The 23,680-nt window shown below is 40.4% G+C and overlaps 1 protein-coding gene across 50 annotated transcripts in view; it reads left to right on the forward strand.

The window, feature by feature from the left end:
• Sorbs2 (sorbin and SH3 domain containing 2) overlaps positions 1-23,680 on the forward strand; it is a 316,642-nt gene that overhangs the window by 246,748 nt on the left and 46,214 nt on the right. For 39 of the 50 annotated variants that reach the window (XM_052752150.1, XM_052752149.1, XM_052752154.1 and 36 more), the window contains 6 exons: positions 1,513-1,651; positions 5,257-5,429; positions 11,354-11,420; positions 12,122-12,166; positions 14,114-14,288; positions 16,784-16,898. In XM_052752150.1, the coding sequence (XP_052608110.1) occupies positions 1,513-1,651; positions 5,257-5,429; positions 11,354-11,420; positions 12,122-12,166; positions 14,114-14,288; positions 16,784-16,898 (714 nt within the window). Of the gene's footprint in view, positions 1-1,512; positions 1,652-5,256; positions 5,430-6,064; positions 6,197-11,353; positions 11,421-12,121; positions 12,167-14,113; positions 14,289-16,783; positions 16,899-23,680 lie in introns of those variants that run through there. The other 11 variants (XM_052752158.1, XM_052752200.1, XM_052752193.1 and 8 more) reach the window with 5 other exon arrangements.

Below are 23,680 nucleotides of genomic sequence, written 5' to 3' on the forward strand. Positions count from 1 at the left end.
GTCATATGCATTTATCAACATCCCACATCCAAAACTCTGTGAAGTTTGAAATACTTCTGCCCCTAAGAATTTGGATAAGGGATACTCAACTGTACTAAAAAACCTTAGTGTTTAATAAAAAAATATTGTTTTTTACATTCATTATCATAACATATCAAAGTTGATTTAGAAAAAGACAAAAAATATTTGTAGGTTGTTCAGCAGAGTTACGTAAAAGCTCTGAAGTACTGGTCCATCCTGTGCTTTACACATGCTTAAATGTCCAATTCAAAGGGTCCTTAACATGTGGCTGGTCACAAAATAAGAGAATTTTTCCAATAGCTTAAAGAAATATTTGAGTACAATCCTTATAATTGAATATTTATTGATTTTAGGACTGATGTGATAAGACTTTTAAATAAATTAGCTTTCTTCTGGTTCATTTGAAAGCATAATCATCTTAGAGTGAGGTCATAAATATACACCCACTCACCTGCTGTGTTTCATACTTACATAATTGAAGTTTATTTTGTTAAAAAATAGTAGAAAATTTTGTAAGTTATGAGTCTCTATGTCTGTGCATATACATATCTGTACGTACTTATCCATATTGATGTTTTAACTAAATATTCTTACTAATGTTTTACCTCATTTGCATGCATCATTCAGTTTGCATCATGCTCAATGAACTATGAACTGAGGACTGTGTAAAGATAGTCCTGAGCTCAACTTCTCTGATCTCAGCTGATTCAACTCAGTCACAACATGTGTCCTCTGGCTATCTACTAGGTCATCAATGCCAAGTTGCATGTTTTAACAACTACAAAAGAAGCACATGCGTGGCGGTCTCAAGGAGAAGCTTCAGGTAGCATTAGACGTAGAAAATATTCAGATGTAAACAAGGAACCCAATTTATTAGGAAATCAGAATGCCAAGTAAAGTTGAAGGAGGGAGAAGCCAGGGTTTTAACATCTTCACAATGCTTTGACCGGGTATATGACTGCTAGAATAGGTCATTCATGACTCATAAGTCCAACCACTTGCCCTCTGTGTTAGTCACCTTGTTTTGGAAATACAGACTCATTAGAGGGTGTTCTGACTGAGTTGTGAACCAGCCCCTCCCCTCCTGTCAGAGAACATTCATTTCAAATCCACCAAGCAAAACAGTGTGAGGGAGTTGTGACTACTTCGGGCCAGGCTGTGAGAGCTCAGTCATCCTCCCCATTTGCTCCGCAGTGACCCCTGTTGGTGGCACCTCTAAAGGCAGAGAGTGGTGTGCCCGCTGGCCGGCTGCTCTCACTTTTCTTAACCACTTCCCATGCCCTCTGATACTACAAAAGAACAACACATAAAGGATAAGATGGAGAAAACTGAAAATAAAAAAGGACTTCGGCCCTCTGACAGCAGTTTTCAAAATAAATAAAAACCTTGTCGTTGATTACTGACCTGTAGTTGGATACGCCTGCTGTCACTTAAAGGGGTGATGTTTACAGGGAGCCATGTGCTATAACAGGGTCCATGTGCTTTTCTCAGAGCCAGATAACCATCAATGGCAACTCTGGTGGCGCTGTGAGTCCAGTGAGTTACTACCAAAGGCCATTTTCCCCTTCCGCATACTCCCTTCCAGCCTCACTCAACTCCAGCATTATCATGCAGCATGGCAGATCGCTTGGTAAGTACCGCAGTCATGATTTCCACGACCACTTTCATGTGACAACTATCTATCACAAGAGAAAATATAAGGCAGCAAAGTTGAGGCAGGAGTGACCAACACCACTCTCTCTGGCGACCCTAAGTTGGGAGGAAGGGCACACATCGTAGAAAAGAGGTCCCTTGCTATTTGGAGGTAATAATTCCATCTGTAGCTAAGCCTGGAAAATGCTAGTTGACATTTAAGTGATGGGGTAGAAAGAACAGAAAAATGCCTAGTGAGAGAAGGGGGAGCTTGTAGGACCCAGAAAACACTAATGTAGCACTTTTCTATTGAGGTGGCTCGTTCCTTCGTGGAAGAACTTCTTTAGTTCTTTAGTTAGGCTGTAGAAAAATTGTTTGACAATGAAAACAGTGTGAGATGGGATAGGGTACAGTAACACATGTTGAAGTCCTGGATCACACTGTCATAAACTATCAAACTGAGGTTTCAATGAAAATTCTACAATTTATAGAGACAAGTTCTTAACCCTTTAGAGATTAAGAATTAGGCAAAGACTTATAGTCCTTGGTTCTGAGGAGATAGCTCAGTGGTTAAGATCATTTGTTGCTCTTCCAGAAGACCCAGACTCAATTCCCAACACCCAAATGATGGTTTGCAACCATCTGTGACTCCAGTTTCAAGGGATCTGACACCCTCTTCTGACCTCTAAGGACACCGAGCACACATGTGGTATACATACATACATATAAACAAAGCACTCTTACATAAAATAAAATATATAAATTTAATTTAAAAATTTTGTTATAGTCCTCCTCCAATAAAAATGATTATTTCCTAAATAATCATTAACTGTGACTCTTTTTCCCATTACTTGCTTCGTGAACACAGTTTTCCCTGTTCTACCAAATAAAAAAATATAAATATTCAAGTATAGACTGGCCTTGACTTTAGACCTAACATATAAATAGATTTTACATGTTTTTATATAAACAATGAACATATAAAAGCTCGTTTCAAAACTTTAAGCATATAATTTTGTGGGTCTTGTGAACCCTTTAGAGCCTCCTGGAAAAGTCCTGAGCTACACAAAGATAGAAACATTCTTATGTAGCAAAATATATTAGCATAGTTTAAAAATAATGTTACAACTATTTCCTTGTTGCTAAAAATTCAATATAAAAATTCCAAAATGTTGTGTGAAAAATGTTACCAAATTGAACCATTATGTGAAGTTAGGTTGAAAATGTTTCCATGATATTGAGAACCTAGAAAGTTTTCAGAACTACAGAGCAGAAAGGATGCTAAGGAGAGCATACCTACACAAACCTCTCAAAAAGAGAGAGGGCCCATCTTGCAGCCCCTACAGGTCAGTAACAGAGAGAACAATCTAGAACACAGAACTGTACGCCATTCTGTAGTTGGTAGCAGACCCCTTTCCCTCTTCTTCGTACATTGACTCTGAACTAAACAAATACACCACAAGTTTACTAAAGAACACTTTCTGTGGATCTCAAGCCCACTCATGGTAGAACTCAGCTTCTATGGTCAACAAAACTTCTATAAGGTTTTAAATATAGTCATGGGACTCATTAAAGAGGAGTCTAGATATACTTGTGCCTTTTCTAATGCTACTCCTGGGAGCCATTTGTGAAGCTTGTAATGATCTCCTTTTAGAGTGTAAGAAAGAAGAGCTTGCTTGTGCCAAATTTCTCTCTTTGACAACCAGTCCACAGCTCAGTTTTATAAGAGACTCCACTATTTCAAGATTTTGTAATGTAACTATGCTTTATTATACATGAAAATGCAACTTCCTAAATTATTTCAGCCATAACATTTTACTAAATAATCATTAAATAGACTCTTTATCCCATTGCCTGTCTTAGTGAACAGTTTTCCCCATTCTATATAAATACTCAAGTAGAGACAGGCTTTGACTTTAGACCTAACCAGTGAGTAGATTTGACACATAAACTGTTTAACATGGAAAGAAATTTCCTGTATAAACATTGAACACATTCCAACTGGCCAAGGCAATGATGAGAGCGGAATTTACAGTTCTACTCTGCCCTAGGTGAACTTTAGATTTCATGAAAGACAAAGGATTGGAAACATAACAGTTTGTGGGCCATATAAGAGAAATATAAAAAGATCTGGCTTGCATTGAACAAGCTGTGTATTTGTACCGTCCCATAAACTGTGCGTGAAGACAGACTTGATGCTGTTTCTTAGGCTAGGACTGTGGCACATCCTTTCTGTTCAGAAAACCTTGATTGCTGACAAAAGTCTAGCATTGTGGCTATCACGTCAAGGGGTCTGAGGAATTAAAAAGTCAACCAGGGTGAAATAACACACTGTGACTTCATTTAGAATAGCTTGGGAACACAGGATTTGTATGACTAATCAATAACACATGAAGTAATTCCATTTCCAGACTCATCCATTCAATTCAAAAATGCCTCAAAATGCTTTTCTGTTGCAAACTAAATTGGAAATGGCCTTAATTATAACAGTTATAATGATACAATGGATATCAGCCTAGAGAGAACATAATGCTAAACACCTATGTGAAAATAAGTCCAAGTCTTAAAATGCTTATTTAATAATGCTTTATACAACATCTTCATGAAAAATACATTTATATATATGGTATAAAAGTTCATTATACTATCTATACATGATATAAATTATGTGTGTATACAAAAATGAACCCGACACACACCTATGAATATAATCAACAAGTACTATCTTAAAACATAAGAATTTTCAGCTTCCACAGAAAAGAGCCCAGAAACAGACCAGCTAAAGCAGGTCACACAGAGCCTAAATGAAGACTCAGTTCTGCTCACCAAGTTCTGAAATTTCAAAACAGCAGAAGTCATATCACTTTTGTATGATGTGACTGAAATTATTCCAGAGGTTCATAACATTAACATGAAGATGGAAATTTAATAAGCCTCCTGTAACTTTAATCCTTAAGACAATTAATTGTCAGTCTCAAAGGATTAAAAAGCTATGGCATGGGTGTTTTTACCATAAAACCAATATTAAATAAAATTCAATAAATTGACATCACTGAAAAGCACTTATTTACCCACAAGCCTTCACTTGCTAGTGTATGTCTAGATCTAAAAAAAAAAATTAACTGACTTTCATTTTCCATTTATTTTTATGGAATCATTTCTTTGGATAAATAATCCTAGTGCCTCGCTGAAATGACCTCTCATTACTCCCTCAAAAGGCAGTCAGCAGCTTCACAAGAATCATGTGTGACTAAGGACCTGAGTAAAGTTACTAGGTTTCTTTCAGCTTCTGCCCCCTCATCTATAAAGGTGACTCTTGTCCGTCCTCCACCCATCCCGTCCCTCTAAGATTTCTTCTCAACATGGCTATCTTCATCATTCAGCAAATATTCTTCCTCTCACCCTTTGCTGTAAAATGGTGAGGTCTTGATCCATACATATATGTAATACCCACTTCTGAAGGAGATGGGGTAAATATGGGGTGAAAAGGCACAGGGGTAGAAATGTGGATCTTATTATGGTTGGCAATCAATGTATAAAAGGCACCATTAATTTATAATCTGTGCATCCAGTGTGCTCCGTGTCACTGTATTTTCCACACAGATTCTGCAGAGGCATATTCCCAGCATGCCCAGTCTCTGGATGGCACCATGGGAGGCTCCATCCCACTCTACAGATCCTCAGAGGAAGAGAAGAGGGTAACAGTGATCAAAGCCCCGCATTACCCGGGGATCGGCCCTGTGGACGAGTCCGGCATCCCCACAGCCATTAGGACGGTAAGCCATGCCAGCATGTGTGTCTTTCTGGGTCTGCACATGAGCACCACAAAGGATAGATTGTGCATGCTGCTGTGCATTCCTAGGGTCTTATATCATGAGGACTGTCCTCTGAGCCTTCGGCGCTCCCATGAATACCACGCTGTGTGGCAGAGGAAGAAAATTGGGGAGCGAAGACAGCTACGCAATCTTGTCTCTCTGTTTGAATGTAAAATCATGAAAATGTGGGTTTGTTAAATAATAACACTCTGTTTTTAACTTTCTATCAAGGAGAGGTAAAGCCTAGAGAGAAAAAGGGGAAGGGGGTGAAGTGAGTGAGTCCTTTCACAGCATCCAATTCTAGCATGCGCTGTAAAAAAGGCAAGTGATTTGTTTCTTGAAATGGATGTGAGTTCACACCAGGGGATGGGAAACTGTGAACTGGGACTTGGGAGGTGAGATGATTGCAGTAAAGGGAGGTAATATCATGGGAAGGAAAAGCTGTCTGTGAAAAAGCAGGAACATTTGCATGTCCCTCTCAGCTGAGCCTGCTGAGAGCTCCCTGGATGATAAGTCCAAGTGTTGAGGGCATTTTTTTTTAAGTCTTTAAACTCTGCCAAAGCGTTACTCAGTGTGCCGGGGCAGCCCTTTCTGGCAATGCTCCGCAGCAGCAGCAGCAGAGCCTAGGCAGGCAGCTGTGTGTTGACCACATCCACTGCCAGAGGAGGTCTGTGGTAGCAGAGGAGGAAGACCGGGAAGCCAGGATGAGAGCCACGGCGTCTTTACAGGTGAATTTGGTGGGGGTGAGAGGAGGGAGCTCTAGCTACATAGACGTGGCCTGTGTACCCTCATCAAGGGCTGAGAAGACACTGCCAAGAGCAGCTTCCCCTGAATGGAAACACAGGGAGCCGGGGACAGTGAGGGACCCAGCACAAGAATGTAAAGGGTGTCAGGACAGACACAGTGGTGAGACAGGACACCTTTGAAAACGACCGAAGATGAACTAGGAGCCGTCTTTGAGTTTGCAGTGACCATGTTTTACATACAGACGTGAGTTCAGAATTGATTATTCTTGGCATTGGCATCGTAGCTGAAGCCAAAAAAAAGTGTATCCGTATAGCATGCCCTTGGGATTTAGACTTTTCAGATTGTTAAGGATGTTGCATGTAACTAATAAAGCTTGAAAAGTCTGTGTTGGAATGATGATGGTCGTATTTAAGTGACAGGAAAAATCCCAGGGCTTGTGACTAAGCCGCTCCGTTTTATGACAGCTGTATGTTTCTGGTGGCAGTGTTTTGACAGTGTTTGCCTTTCAGAATTTCTGACTCAAAATGACTAAAATTGAATTTTCCCATGCTAATGATGGGCTAATGACTCAGATAGGGATGGTGTCATGGATTTTGCCTGTTAGTCCTTGAGACACAGTATACACAAAACCTAAGAGCGCGTTGCTTTCTGTGTGTCCAGTTGCAGATCCTGTCTGAAAGATTCCATCTGAAAACCGATAGATGTGTTTTTAAGTTAGTAAATGATGTGTAAAAATGGACCACATTAATGTGACCCATTCTTTTTAACCTACCGATTTTTTAATCTGTAATGTTTGACTCACAAGTCTTTGTTTTGTTAGGTTTTTGAGGAAAAATCTAAGATGTTGGAGATGATAAATAAAACTCAATTAATATTAAAAGTTTATATTGTCTGCTGCTAAATAAAAAGCATGCCAAATGATAAGCAACCACATATATCCACTAAGCATGTGGTGCTAATTTCCCTTATAAGAAATTGAAAGTGAATTATTAGCCACTGCAGAAGTTCCTTAAAAGGAACCCTGGTTTTTTCCGTGGAACTTGCTCAGACCTTTAAAACTTTATAAGAGGGATCCTGTTCGTGTTTACTACTTTGCAGCCTTAAGAATCACACATCCAAGTATAGACCTGTATTTATAAATGTTGAATCCTGCCATCCCCTGGGCCAAGAATATCCAAGATTATTTCCTTTCCTCATTTGTGTAGAAGGTAATGATTATCAGACTCAGCTTGCCTCAGCTTCCTGCTCAGTATGTACATTAAAACCAGCACTGTCTCAAATGTGCCATGTCGGGGTATCCTTAGATAACTGTTACCCTGGTAACAAGATATTATAAAGTGGTCCAGAAACTGTTGAAAACAATAACCGAGTACTCACTACTTTTGAGTGTTTGTGGTGAAGGGAGAAAGTTTGAAGTGCCTCTTCTCCTGTGACTAGGATGTCTACATCAGCCTTTTACTGCCATATTCTTAAAAACAGTAACAAGAATCTCCAGGGCTCAGAGCCCATGAGACTGTGTAAGAAACCTGGCTAGTTAAGTGACATGCAATATTTATTTCTTCTAATCCAAATATAAGAGTTGTCTGGCTATTTTAGAGCTATCGGGGCAAAGGTAGAATAGGATTGTTGTGTTATACGTAGAAAATATGTCTGTTTTTTAATGTCTGCACATTAAATTAGTATACAGTGCTGATGTTTCATGACTAGAAGAAGATGAAAGTCGAAGCCTAGTCTGATAAGGCCATGGATGATAGCTGCATAGTAGAGTCCCAGGAGTTAGGTAGTCTTACGCAAAATGCTTTTGAAGGACACATCCAAAGGTAAACTTCCCGAGTGTGGACTTCTGCATTCATAATCTCAATGTGAGACATGACATGCTCCAAAATGGCACTGGCTAAAGGAACGGAAGAGCTCACAGCCTTTCTTTCAGAAAGACACACTGAGGTTGCAAGTCTCTGCTTTGCCAGCTTCCGAGTCTCTCTGCCAGCTGACTGGGCATCTCCTGGCTTCTCTGTACTCACCATATAAAGCTAACAGATGGCATAACTGTGAGATCCTGCCTGATATAGGCCCTCTGGCAAGTGCAGACAACAATGCTGTCTGTCACGGTGCATGGCCATATACAGCGACACAACTTCCTTTTTCGGCCTCCCTGTCCCCATTGGCTGTGTCCAGGTACAGTGAGAAAACTATTTTCACACACAGCTGTGTGTTACTTCTGTTGTTGCTGCTCTAGTAGCATAAAGGTAGAATAGGAATAAAGCTTAGTGAAAGAGAAAACCGCCTTCAGAGAAATAAATGGTCCCTAAAGATAAATGTTCAAGTATTTTGTGTGTGTGCATGTATGTGGGCATGGAGAGGCTAGAGGTCAAACCTGGGTGTATTCCTCAATGGCTGTCCGGGCTTTCTCACCAAAGCCGGAGCTGTTTCTGCGTCCTTAATGCTGGTGTTACAGGAGCCCACTGCCATGCCCAGCTTTTCACACAGGCGCTAGAAATAGGAACCCCGGTTGCCATACTCACATGGCAGGCACCTTACTGACTTCAGCCCCAACCCTCATGTTCCAGTATTCTGTTTGAGCCAGCAAGCAGCAGATTCCTGCCTCTTTGTAGATAACCCCCGACACCAGTTCCCATCATTTGGCCATGCATCAACGACACCCTCAAGCCCCCATTGCAGAAGAAGCCTACAATGCATATGTGGTTCCCATATCTCTAGTGACTGTCAGAATTGTCTACTTCCAGAGTCAAAATAAATGTAAATACTGCCTAACAATTTCTAGGTGAAAAATTCAATGACCACATACATAAAAATCAGAGTATAAAATATCAAACAGTTTCCACTCTTACAAGTCCTAACCAATTTTTTTTCATTCTGCTCTCATACATTACATCCAGACCCAACCACAGCTTCCCCTCCCCCAACAGAGCCCCCGACCCCAGGATTTCTCCTCAGAAAAGAGCAGACTTCCCAGGGACATTGACCAAACACACCATAACCTAACCAATCTTTTAAATCAGGGCAATGACCTCGGAAAATCTGATGCTTTTTAAGTTGCCTGTGCACAGAATGGTTAACTTCTGGCCCAGCTAGCTCTGATATAGTTGAGATGAAGATCTTGCTGAGCAAAGATTGTTGCGCTACAGTTAGAATAAAGAATGTATGTTTTCACAGCCTGTGAGACAGAGTTGCATCTGATACGCTAGGTTTGCCCAGTACTGCACTCCTCAGATGTTGGAGCTCCCCGGCTGTGTGTAGATACTGAGATTTGTTTTAGTGGAAGGGCTATCCTAAGCCCCCTGACACACATCGTGAGAGACCCTGACTCAAGAGAACAAGGCTGCGAGTCAGAGAGGAGGATGTCTGACATCTACCTCTAGCTTCTACATGCTCACATGGGCATGCGCACCTGTACACACATGCATATGCCCCCATACACCCAAAGAAAAGAAGGGATACGTAAGTTTCTCATATTCCTATTTCTAGAAAGCATTAAGTAGTAACTAAAGGCTCCAAGATTTGAATGATGTTTAATATTTAGACATTAAGTTCCTATTTGTACTGTAACCTGCTGCTCCTATCACACCTAAAGCCTGGCACGCATAAGGAATGCCTACCATCACATGGTTTATAATTTAGCAAGGCGAAAGTTGTATATACTCTAATGTCTTGTCATAGAAGTTTTGAACTCATAGTCACACTTTTTTATATATATATATATATATATATATATATATATATATATATATATATATATGCTCTATGACTGTGCATTGTCTGATATATTCAGTATCTTAGTCACTTAGACTAGTAAATGCTAATTTGGTCTTCATTGAAGCTGATCAGAATATATACTGCTTGAGTCAAAAATATGCCCTCATTAAATTTTTAAATGTCTTCACAGAACACTCAATAGAAAATTTTAAGAATAATGAGAAGGACTAGGGAAATGATCTGTTAAATGTCTGCTGGGCAAGCATGGGGACCTGAGTTCCATGCCCAGCACCCACATAAAAAGCCAGGCATGGTGGTACACACTTGTAATCCCAGAACTGGAGGGTGGGCACAGCAGGTTCCCTGGGGCTGCCCACCCTCATTGGTAAGTCCCAGGTCCCAGAGAGAAACCCTATCAAAAAACAGGATTGCTTCTGAGGAACAACATCTGAGATTGACCTCTGTCCTACACACACACACACACACACACACACACACACACACACAGAAAGAGAGAGAGAGAGAGAGAGAGAGAGAGAGAGAGAGAGAGAGAGAGAGAGAAATAAGCTGCTCGTGGTACATCCATGTAATCTCAGCACATGGTAGACAGATCATGAGTTAAAGGCCAGTTTAGGATACATATGGAATCCTTGCTTCAGACATATACACTTAACAACAGCAACAACAACAACAACAACAATAATAATAATAATGAAAAGGAGCTGATGTTTCATCAAATATTGGCTATGTACAACTGGGCACAGCTAAATTGAATAAATAAAACCATAACACAGAATGTTCCAATCCAGTCAATATGAGATACTCCACTTACAAACTGCATAAATAACAAGATAAATTGCTGGAATTGCCATCAAGTCATAGCAGAAATGCAAATCTACTGTTGGAAATATCAAATATTAGCAGTGAAGACTTTCCCCGGGGGTGTTGACTTGAGAGTGTGAAATCTCAGATTGTGGGTCTGGGACTGAGGTAGATTTATTATAAGAGTTACGACATCATAACTAGACAGCAGCATTGTAGAAGTTCTGAAGACAGGTCAGGCCCACAAGGCTAAAGGCTCAAGGAGAAAAGGCAGGCCCATCCTATACAGCTAATAAGTAACCTTATTGACTGCATGTGCTTGCAGTCAAGGTGTCTCAGATACTCGGTAGCAGGGGAAAGATTAGACCTTTTGGTAATGTGGGTCCGTCATTCAGAATGTGCCACCTGTAGCCCCTGATTACTTGGGGTGTTGGGTAAAACCACTTTGGGGGCAGTGAGGATTATAGACTCACAGACAGTCACATTTCATAGCAGCAGTGAGGGTAAAGAGAGAGGCTACAGCAGGTGAAGCATGGCCTGAGAAGCCTTAAGTCCAAACCTAACAGAAAGGGTTGATCATTCTTGGATGTTCTCTTTGACAGACAGTGGACCGGCCGAAGGACTGGTACAAGACAATGTTCAAACAAATTCACATGGTACACAAGCCGGGTATGTATGTTCTTCTGGGTTTTGTTTTGTTTTGTTTTTTATCGAGTGCTTATGGATTGAAGGATATATACTCAACTTTTGCATAGACTTTCTTCTTTCGTCACACAAAAACATCAAGACCCCAGCAAATATGATGGTCCCTTCTTTTCAGCATGTCTCCTATTCTCCCTTTACCCCTAAATCACAGATGTGTGCCTCTGCATTAACCATGAGCTCTCAAGAAGCCTCCGAAGAGTGTGTCCTTTGGAGGTTACCAGATGTTCTGGTCTTAGCCCTCTGCCCATCTCTGTCTACATCCACACTGGGGTATTATGCACATCTAGACCCATTGCTACACCTGTCTGCCCATGTCTGTTTCTTACTGCAAGAGGGACTGGAATGGCTTCTCCTGATCCCCACTCAGTATAGTTGACAAGAGACCTTAAAAACACTTAAGGAAAATTAGGATGCAGCGGACACAGAATCTGCCTAGGGAAGTGAGGACAAGGGACCAGTTTTGCGTGTGTGACCAGGGCAGAAGTTCACTCTGCAGAGGCCTGGAGTGCAATATTTGGAAATGCAAAGTGCTGTTATATGCTAGAAGAAAGAAAAAAAACATTGCTTTTTTCTGCTGGTGTGTTTCTGTCATTTTTCTGACCTTCTGCTGTCTTGGCAACAAGGTGGCAGAGTCTGGATTATCATGTTTATGTTTCATTTTCTAGATGAGGACTCAGACATGTATAATACTCCTTATACATACAATGCAGGTAGGACGCCTTTCCTCGCTTGCCATGACTGGTCACACTCCACTGTCGGGAAGAGCCCCAGCCCTCGTCATCCCACCACCACCCCATGTTGTCAGTTCCTGTGAGGAGGAGGGTGCCTCACTTCCTTTCTCAGAGCATGTCTAACAAAAGATTGATCCTTTCCCCCTGGAAATGGGAACTAACACTGTTCTGCGTCATCCATTCCCCCCCCAACCCCCAACCCCCACCGGCTGTTGGTTTATCCTCAGCTTCAGGAATGTTTAACCAGTGTGAAGGGACAGGGTGAAAGAACAGACTGTGACCTGGTTACACAACAAAAAGAAAGATCTTTTTTATCAGCAGAAAGACCGATTATCATTGCATAAGACCTCTCAGATACCATTCCCCCAAAACAAGTCAAGCAAAGTGTTTTACGACCATGTCCAGGCTTTTGCTCCAAAATGGAACCATTCATTGAAAGATGTGAAAACCTCCCTCTTGGCCGGACCACTTCTCTGACTCAGAGTTGCCAATGCTCACAATGGAATGACCTCAGCTCTGGGCATTCCCACTTGTATTCGAATGTGCTGGTTTCTTGTGGGGTGGTCTTCATACTCGTGAGAGAGACACCGAAACTATGTCCCCTTCTATCAGTTTTTCCTAAATATCACATCGGGAGATTGTACCCAACCGAGCCATAGGCCCAGGATTGTGCCTTTATTTAGGGTCCACTTGCCACCCTAAAAGAAAACTCAGTGAGACTCTCCCCTCCCTAAAACCTGATGACCAGCAACCAAGCCCTTTAACTGGGTAAGTTTGCTGCTCAACTCGAGAGAAAATGATTTAAAAAAAAAAAAAATCAAGCTGGTGATCTCCGAGTTTGATTCTGTATCCCCATATTACTTCAGGAAGTCCGTTAAGATAAATACTCCCATCCTGCCCTGCTCCACCAAACTCACCTCCTTGATTCACCTCACAAGTTAAAGTCTGACTGTGGAGTTGACCCAGACACACTTCAGAGCAGGTGTTGTTGAGTGTCACTTCTCAAGGAAACAAATGCACACAAGAGGAACAGTCAAGCCGAGATAAACTTAGGCCAAGATTGAGACTCCGAGAAACTCCAAATTTTTACAGACTTCTAAATATTGAAATGGGTCCATCTCACTGGTAATTAATAAGCTGAAGTTGAGTTATGTTACCCTGTAAAGCCTGGGGAGTTTTATCATTCAGTCAGCCAGCAAAACGCCTATGACCACCCTCTACTTCCTAACAACCCACAGCTTTGTGTCTTGCATGTTATTTCTGCCACAAAAGCTAATCCTTCAAGCCCAACTCTAGTCCCACGAGATCCATAATATAGTCTGTGTCTCACTCATCATCTTCAAACATCCTTTAATTTTTACTTTGTCCTTCTCCATTGGATTTTACTAACTGCCACAAACTCTTTTTCAATCACACATCATCTTGCATCAGCTTGTTCCGGGACACTCCCCTGTCCCATGTGGGAGCTGCACCTCATGCATACAGCATGTTCTGTATTTGGTGCATTGCAATTAACACATCAACTGTCTTATGTACACCAGTATTACAAAGTATTAGCTGCTATTTTAATCTTCCTCTGAAAGTTTACCCAAGGTGTTAGTTTCTGTGATTGGGAAGAAACCTTGCTGAGTACCTGTAAGTTTATTTTTACTAACTAGCCTCAATTCTCATTAATCCTACAATAATGGATAATTTACTATAATCAGTACTTACATGCAAGACAAATTGATATCTAACTAATAAGTGATGATTCATAAATTAATGTTGACAAGTTAATAAACAATGTACCACCTCTAATGTACACATTATGAATATGCTTATTGATAATTTTTCAAAACCATTGGCTGTTTCGCATAGCCCAACATAGCCTTAACGCATCTTTAAGTTATTTGCTCGTTTTGTTGGTTTTTCTCTTTTTCATGGTAGGTCTGTACAACTCACCCTACAATGCTCAGTCTCACCCTGCTGCGAAGACCCAGACCTACAGACCTCTTTCCAAAAGCCACTCAGACAATGGCACGGATGCTTTTAAGGAGGCGCCCTCCCCAGTGGCTCCCCCACATGTTCCACCACGACCAAGAGATCAGTCTTCAACAGAAAAGTAAGACTCCTTCCCCCTGAAATGGCTTCTCTTAGGATAAAAACCAACCCATAATGGCACTCAGTGAAGAATCAGCCCAGCATTGTGGAGCAAATATATGCCAAGACTTACTATATTAGCCCATATTGAGCATCATTACTGAGATTGTGCTGGACACTCTCAGGGAAGTCTCGGTCATGTTCTCATAATGCTCTAAATTAAATTTGATGTATCAGGGACACAAACTCTATTTTCTGTTCAATAAGTGCATATAAGAAGTAAAGAGATCACAGATGGAGTTCATAAATAGAGCATTTGTCCGAGTACTACAAACAACAACAAAACATGTATACACACACACACACACACACACAGTGTTCACAAGCCTTGGAGATGAGTCTCAGTGATAGTGACTTGCTCCACATACACTGGACTCCGGGTGCAATTCCAGTTCTGAGCTGAAATGGGGTAGAGTGTGTTACATCATTCATGTAATCTCAGTCTTCATCAAGATGAGGCAGGAATTCAAGACCACTTGGAGCTACCTAACTTCCAAGCCAGAACTGAGCTACACATGAGCATTATGTCTCAAAATAAAAACATATAAAATTAAATAAAATAACTGGAAATAATGGGCAGGGATTCCCTTTGCTGCCCCACATTCAAGAGACACTAAGCAGTTAATTTTTAATTTGCACAGATTTGAAATTTCAGGTCTTTTAAGTTATCTTTTAGAAACCAAGAAAAATATTCTTAAATCATAAATAAGGCATTTTAACAAGTGCCTGTGACTCACTCCACCAGTTATTTTAACTGCTTCTAATTTTTATTTCTCCACTGAAATATTTTTAAATATGCTATTCACACCCAAATAAATTTTTATGAACACATTTCAATTGTGTTATGTTAGGAGGACTGTAGCTAATAGTCCTAGTTATTGGTAATCTTTCCTGACAGCTCATTATGAGGCAAACACTGTGCTAAGCACTTCCTTGTATTACACCATTTTATTCTGATAGCAACCCAATGGGACATGTTCTATATTACAGAAAAAGAAACTGGTTAGAAGATTATAATAACTTGCTCTATTTGTATAGGTAGAGTGTCCAGGCCAAGATCCAACAACCTCAGCTTCCCCTAAAGACACATCCTATGCTATGTCTACTGGTAATTAATAAGCAGTAATGGAAAGGGTGTTTATTATTACTGGGTTTTATATTACTGGTTTTTAAAGTATTTTCTGCGATAATACTGTCTTAGTTATTGCTCTGTTGCTCAAACAGCAAACAGGACACAGCTTCACATGGATATGAAAACTGAAATGGGAAGGTGTGAGGGCTCTACCAGATAGAGCTTGTTGACTGGCTCTGCACCTAGGGCTTGGTTCTCATTTTCTCTCCTAGAGCACTTCTGTCTGTGTCCACCATTCTGTGGAGAAGGAATTTCACTCTATTCCATAGGAATCGGAATTCCCTAACTCAAAAGATCAAAAGCTCCTGTTTCTCAAATATAAGTAAATAGGTATTTAATAACCCTTCCTGCTCTCCAAAGGAAGTTTTCTGATTTAGTTCTAGCTGCCCAGAAGAGCTTGGTGTTCTGAGTCCTACTGTAAAAATGCACTTGTCAAGAGCCCTTGACAGACTCTCAGTGGTATCAATGCAAGGAAGCAATACATTCCGGAGGGCAGGGCTGTGGCGGGGGGGGGGGGGGGGGGGGGGGGCGGGTTGGTGTGTTTCAAGGCTCACACCAAGGGGTCTCCCACCACTCTGCTTATCCCTATGCATGCCAGCCCAAGAGATGCAGCTGTAATTCTCACACATGCACTCAGATGCCATTTACAAGAAAGAAGATCAAACATGATATGTGCATTCCTCCTTGTCCCCCTGGATTAAGGAAGCCAGGCCACCAGGTAGTTAACTGACAAAGCTTTGCAGAGCATACTGCCACTTATTTTAAACTCAGACACACACAGCTGTAATTAGGAACCCAAGGGTCTAGCAACATGTCACTCTTCGTGTGTCTACAAAACTCTTCTGTGAGTTTTTACAACCATAGTCACAGAGGTCAAAATAGAAGGAAAAATGATCTAAAAGGGAGAGTTTAATGTACCATTTATTAATTAAAGTTAAGCATATGTGGTGTTTTTTCATAAATTTTCAACCAGAGAGATGTTTTAGTTGTATTGGCTTTGTTTTGGTTCATTTGCTGTAGTCTCTCAGGGTAGGAGAGATGGCTCAGCAAGAAAAATGGCTTGCTGCTTAAGCCTGAAGAGCTGCATTCAATCCCCAGAACCTGTGGTGAAAGGAAAGTACTGACTCCCAAAAGTTTTTCTCCTGTGTGCATGCACTCATGTACACACACACACACACACACACACACACACACACACACACACACACACACACACACAATCAATAAACAATGTTAAAATTAACCTTGGAAATTGACTGTGGGTGGTATTTCACAGGTGTTTTATGCACACAAATTGCTTCAACACGTTTGCTGTTCATTTACAGGCATGACTGGGACCCTCCAGACAGAAAGGTGGACACCAGAAAATTCCGATCGGAACCAAGGAGTATTTTTGAATATGAGCCTGGGAAGTCGTCCATTCTGCAGCATGAAAGACCCGTAAGCACTTGTCATTGGTCAAAAATCTAGGCCTCCAGGGTTCCCAAGTAAACCTGAATTTTACCCCCATTTTTTTTATTATTGAGGAATTGCATTTATTCTTAATCATGATTTGTGTACCTTGTCTCTGAATAGTAGCATATCTATGCAGGACTCATTATCATTAGCACATAGTTGACTGTGCCTAATCACAGCACTTATACATGAAATACTTCATTGCTATTCTAGCTTGCCTGTGTGAAAAATCATGAATCCATATCCCTGATGTCCAGACCCAGGCAGATGAATCCCTTGACTTCTATGTTGGTTTCTTATTATTTCTTTCACTTAAGAGGAAAATTTCCCAAACACACTTTCTATAACAAGTTGTTTAATTGGTTTTTATTAAATCCCTCTCAGGTCACCAAGCCTCAAGCTTCCTGATTGATTACCACTTTAATGGATCAAGATTGTATTTCTCTTTATAGTCTTCTTTTCGTTTACTTTGGTCATACACAAACTAAACGATGTATGAACACAGAAAGGACCGCTTGCCTTTGCTAAAGCTAACAGCAGCTTCCTCCATGGCCCTCTGCTCTCTGGGTCCTCTCGCCCATCATTTTTGCTTCCCTTGTTTCTGCCTCAGAGCTCAGTGTTCTCAAGACCTCTTTAAAACCCAGCAGCTCCTCTGTATGTCCAAACTTGCTTCCAGATAAACCCTATTGGTGTTTCCTTGTGTGTTCCTCCAGTGGTCCAGAGCATCACACTAACACAGAGACTGAAAGTCAGCCCTGAGATTTAGTTGGGCAGCCTGTGACCTTACCACACCCAACATAAGTGTCCTTGATTTTGAAACCCTGTTTTTGTGTTCTTGAGAAGTATGTTCAAAAATCTTCCAATCACATAATTCAACTGCTATTCTTCAAATAATTCAAAAATTTCTTTGCATGATAAGATTGCAGCAGAGAAACTGAAACAGCAGGAACATTATTGATTCTCGGCTCTAGATTATAACCCATTCACTAAATTTGTCTAACTAAATATCAAGACAGTGAAATTTCCAAACCAAAATTCAATGGAATACAGTATTAATTCTGAAAAAGCAAATCACAAAATAATGAATCTCATATTAAATTATAATCGAGAAGCTTTAATGATTTTTGAGGCTCTTGGAGTGATGATATGACTGAAGATAAGAAACCTTTTAATGGCTAAAACAGAAGCATATCTGAAGAATTCTCCCCATGAGAGCTCATTTATGGGGCCCCCTCACTGTCACTGAAAGCTTTGAAGGCTCTTTGTTTTAAAGTACTAACAACAGTGATAGCAATAATGGCATCTGTAAGTGGGTACCTACTGCATGCCAGGCTCTAGAAGTAGTAATAATTCCTTTATCTTATGTAGTGTTCCCAACAACCCTATGAAGCAGATGCACCAACCTCCTATTTCACAGATCGAGACTGAAGCGGCATCAGATGAATGCCACATGGCCACATAGCTGGCATGCACTGGAACCAGTTTAGCCTAGGAAAACTTTCGTTCGGTGTCCTTCACTGCTGTGCTGGCTCCTCGGAGCAGGAAGCCATTAGCAAGTAGTCACCACACCATAATTTGATTGTTTTAGAGTATAGTATAATTAGTGGCTAACTTATAATAAGTTAGTGGTACTTACCTTTCTCTACCCCAGAGCTGGGCTCAGAGAAACTATAATGCAATCCCAGTATTCTTAACTGACCTAAGGAGATGGGGACCTCAGGACAATGGGTGTGACCAGAGGAGATTCTGCTGTTGGATAAATCTCTTCAGCCACAGGAAAAGATGAGTGGGAGGAACTAGTAGCTTGGAAGAAAATGAGAATGGAAGGATTATATTTTTATCCCTCCTAAACCATTTTGTTGGAAGACAGTGTTGTGACAAATGATATGAGAGAATCAAAGATATAATTTGGGCAAGCCTTGTTAAATTATCATTTTTATAGGGTGAGACTATTACCTTTTTTTTTTAAATCAGCCCTCAATTCATCCCACTTTAAATTTAAAAAGGGGGGTGGGCAAATTGAGCAATGGTATTTGAGAGACCAGCTAAGTGTCTTGAAGGCTCAGACTGTAGGAAAAAGAGAGTGGGCATGCTAGGTAAAAGTGACGTAACACCAGATGGATTTCAAGGTCTTCTGAATGCATCTTCTGTCTTTTTACTTGGAGGTATTTTGAGAACACCCCTTTGTTCTTTTCAGTTCTAATTTTTGAAAATTATATAGACAGCTAGGCAATTCTGTACTGTTCCCTTCAGTTCCCAGAGAATCCTGTCAGCATCCCTATTTTCCTGGATCCCCCTCACTCTCCTACCCACAGGGAGAAATGTCATGACCAAGTATTCCTTCTAGTCGACAACTGTCTGTTGTCTGTGTTGCCATGACACGTTCATTTCCCTGGTTAGTGAATCTAGTCTCCAGATAATTTTTAAAAAGCCTCCTGACTCTCTCTTGTCCCTGGAACAAAATCTAACTCTTCTGATATAATTTACAAAAACCAAAGAACAACAACAAATAAAACCTACCCAAATCCTGTGGTTTCACTCCCTGCCAGCTACACAAAAGGCTTTCGGGCCCCTCTCATCAGACCTTGGCACGGTTTGTTCTTCCTTCCAGGGAAGGATTCCTCACCACCTCTCTTTTCTTTTTATGGAAAGCTGCATGCACACACCCCGCTTTGTCAGAGGTACACTTTCCTTAGGGGATTCTTCACCCTCAGCAGTGGCTTTGTATCTCTCCTTGCTGGATACATGCAGGATATCCCACTTTGCCTGTTCACTTGCACATGCCTGTTCACTTGCCTGGGTTCCTCACTATATGCTTTAGGTTCCTTGAAAGCAGGTACCATGTCTGACTCAGCATTTATCTATTCTCCATACCTAACCTAATACCTGGCATGTAGTAAATAACTCCTTGAGTGACTAAGTGAATGTGACCTGGTGTTACTTTTGCAGTTGATGGGTAAAATTGGTGAGAGACTGAATCTATCTATGAGGCCCAGTGAGTCTCCATCAAGACACAGATGGAAGTCACCAATAACTCTAGTTCAGCGTTCGTGATTCCATGAGGTATGAAGGAAGCAAAAGGAACATGTCTGCCCAAACAGAAATTCTCAAACCCTGACAAAAAAAAGATTGTGTTCATCCTTAGGAACTGAGAGCATATCTGTCTATTAATGGGCTTTAACAGGAAGGCAAAAAGTAAATGCATTTCTTTGCAGCTCATAAGCTCATTAAATAATCAAATAATCATAATCAAATATTCATTTAATTATTATAAATTTCAGTGCTGACTAAATGGGCCTAATGTCTGATCCATAGAAAGACTTGCAATCCCCAGAAATTTGTCTTTAGCTGATCTGACCCACAGATTAGACTATATTTCCAGTATACAGATTCCATATGACAATCATAGCAACTCTCCTGGGATCATATTAATAAAAGCATTAGCAATCATCTGAATTGGATACACTTGTAGATAAGCCATGTTAATTGTTTTTATGCTTAATAAAATAAAAAATCTGCAAAAACATTGTTACCTTTCATATATTAGCTGTGCTTACATATAATAATAATAGCAGAAAGGAATACACATTGGATGAGTTAAAATATAAAATAAAAAATCTGCAAAAACATTGTTACCTTTCATATATTAGCTGTGCTTACATATAATAATAATAGCAGAAAGGAATACACATTGGATGAGTTGAAATACAATGTAAACCTCCAGTGAATATGAATTAAAGCATAAAAGTTTGAGAAGTTTTATCTGATGGTTTGATCCATGAAGAATTATCCCATTATGCAATAGTATTTGCTCTGAAAACAAAATAAATAGAAGGCATAGCAACCTATGACTTGACGCTTAAAAGCCAAGAGCATTTACAAGAACAAACTCATGGGTTCTCCAGTGTGTTTAGGATCATATAGAGAGTGTGTACTCAATGAGAAGACTGAAAAGCAGGAGAGTTTCTCTGACCTCGAAAGCATCTAAAGATTTTTAAGCTGGGAAAACTTTAAATTAAATGACACATTCTGGGGAGCCTTTTAAGAACAATCACATGTAAGCTCGGGTTTTAGCATATCTGAGGCACTTCCTCTCACACCAGAGATCTGGTTCGTAAAACGGACAGGAGTAAAACAAGATATCCATCAGCTCTCTTCTGCCAATGTGAGACTCACACTGGGAGGTAACTGCCATTTAGTGGATTCCTAGGTGTTCATATTCGCTGGGGACGAAGAAGAGTTTCCCTGACCTGAGGGAAATGATGGAGTAGTGACATTGTTCGTCTGCCTATGCTCCAGTTATCCGACTGTCTGCATGTGTCACTGGACGTTGTAGTGTTTCTGTGTCCTTTAGAGGTAGTTCCAGAACACATTAGATTATAACTAAAGGAACTCAATAGGTCAGCCACAGCAAAGAGACAGTTCTAGGTCTGGCATGCCCCTTTTTTGGGGGGTGGGGACACAGGCAATTTGTTGAGGGTTATTTTGAAGGTTATGTTGTTTTGTTTTATGTTCTTTCGAGACAAGGTCTTGCTATGTAGTCCAGGCTGATTTCAGACTCACCATCCTCTTGGCCCTGCTTCCTGAGTACGTGCAATTGCAAGTGTGTGCCTCCACACCCAGCCTAGAAAACAAAGGCTCTGCTCAAGTGTGCACCATTCACTACACCCCAGAATCACACAGGAAGACTTGTCACTGTTTGTGCAGATTCTAGCAGGTTGCTCGCTGTGACTATAGACTGAAGCTCTGTGAAATAGCAAGATTTAATAAATTTTACAACTATATAAATGTCGTTATAAATGTGTACTTATAAATAAATAAATTTAATAACAGGAAATTGCTATTTTAAGTTTTGTAGCTGAATGATAGACATAGGCTCCTTTTCCCTGGATTCTATTATAGAAATGTATCTCTACAAAGGAGAATGCAGTCTATCCATTTGTTACAGGTTTTCTTAATTACAAATCGAAGTGAAGGTAAAAAGCCTGTTTTCCTATTTGTTTAGTAGATTTGCTGCCCCCTGCTGTTCATAGTGTTTTGAAGCTCCCCACCCCCCCTCCAAAGCTTCTAGCTTCCCCCAGCAAAACAAAACACTGTAGCTGAAAGCATAGGTTTGGGTTTTTGTTGTTGTTGTTGTTTTGGTTTTTCCAGACAGGGTTTCTCTGTGTAGATTTGTGCCTTTCCTGGAACTCACTCTGTGGCCCAGCAGAGGTTTTAAGTCGAGAGCTCACAGCCACTAAGTACACAGTATTAGGAACTATGGAGTTTGGGCGTTCAGAGGTCTCTTTCCTGTGAAGGAAATAGTACACCCCTCTGAACAGCACAAAGTTACTGGTAAATTCTCTCCAACGTTACCTGTTCAAAGATAAAGGCTCCAGCAAAGTTATGCCATGAAGCAATTACACACTGCAACTGACATCTTCTAAATAATTGGGGGAAAGTAACACTTTATCACCAACAAAATCTTAACACTCATAACTACTGAATCAAATTTTTTAATTCAATGGAAAATAGTTATTGTAATTTTTTTTTAAATTCAATGGGAATAGATTACTGGAAGATGTTATTTCTACAGATTGCACTGTTAACTATAAAGTGGAAACCAGCAGTAATATTGACATAAATTGGGCTAAATATCTTGTAGCTGGAAGTTTTCCTGTGTCCTGCCCAGTCCCGCAGCTGGCTTATATTAACTACAAAACTGCATGGCCTAATAGCTCAAGCTTCTTGCTAGCTAGCTCTCACAACTTAACTCAGCCCATTTCTATTTATCTATGCATCGCCATGTGGCTTCGTAGTGTTACATGTTCTCTCACATCTTGCTTCTCCTGGCAGCAGCTCACAGTGTCTCCTAACTACACCCTTCTTTATCTCCATCTCCAGTTTGAATGTACTGCCTAACCTTATTCTGCCTCGCCATTGGCCAAACGACTTTATTATCAACCAGTGAGAGTAACACATATTCACAGCATACAGAAAGACATCCCACAGCAATATCTCAAGCGTTTCTGCAGCATTTTCTCTTTCTAATGGAATAACCTCTTCAATTGTTATTTATGGCAAAAAAAAAAAACCCTCATAACCAAAAGTAAAATAATACTAAAAAGACAGTTTCTATGCTTGACCGACAGTGTAGTATTTTGTGTACACATGCATTCCTTCATGTGCCCATCGAGATACCCACATGGGGATACCATCAACCACTGTACAAGAGTGCTGCAGTGGAGTGTTATTCCAGCATCAGTCCCAAGCATATGCCAGGGTTACTCTGCAGTCATTCTAATCACTGCCACTACAGATAATGCATAAGCTTGGCCTCTGCACTATTTTGTTATGATGCCTCAAACTTTTCTATCATTGTGTGTAGTTACTATAATATCACCATCTTCTTTCATAAAAAATATTAAAATAAAGCTATACCACTGAAAATGTTGTGGGAATAATGTATCATTCACTGTAGACCAAATGGCATTAATAAAACCACTGTAATATATTGACAGTGAAACACTACAATAAGCTCATGACAGAATGGTGGCCTTTTTTGGAATGCTGAATATTTCAACGCCCCCAGCACTATAGGGTTATAGAGCTACTCAGTGGGAATCTTTGAGATCCGTAAGTATTCTAAGAATAATATAGGATTGGAGTAGTGAGTGTTTAGAAGCCCTCCTGGATGGTAGTGTGGGTATCAGAGCTTTTCTCTTGGCTGGAGTGAATGGCTTTTAGGGGATCAAAAAACTTAGAATTTTTTCTGACTTGATGTATTG

The sequence above is a fragment of the Peromyscus californicus genome, unplaced genomic scaffold, assembly GCF_007827085.1.
Source record: "Peromyscus californicus insignis strain IS unplaced genomic scaffold, ASM782708v3 Scaffold_23__1_contigs__length_62951481, whole genome shotgun sequence".
Lineage (NCBI taxonomy): Eukaryota > Metazoa > Chordata > Mammalia > Rodentia > Cricetidae > Peromyscus > Peromyscus californicus.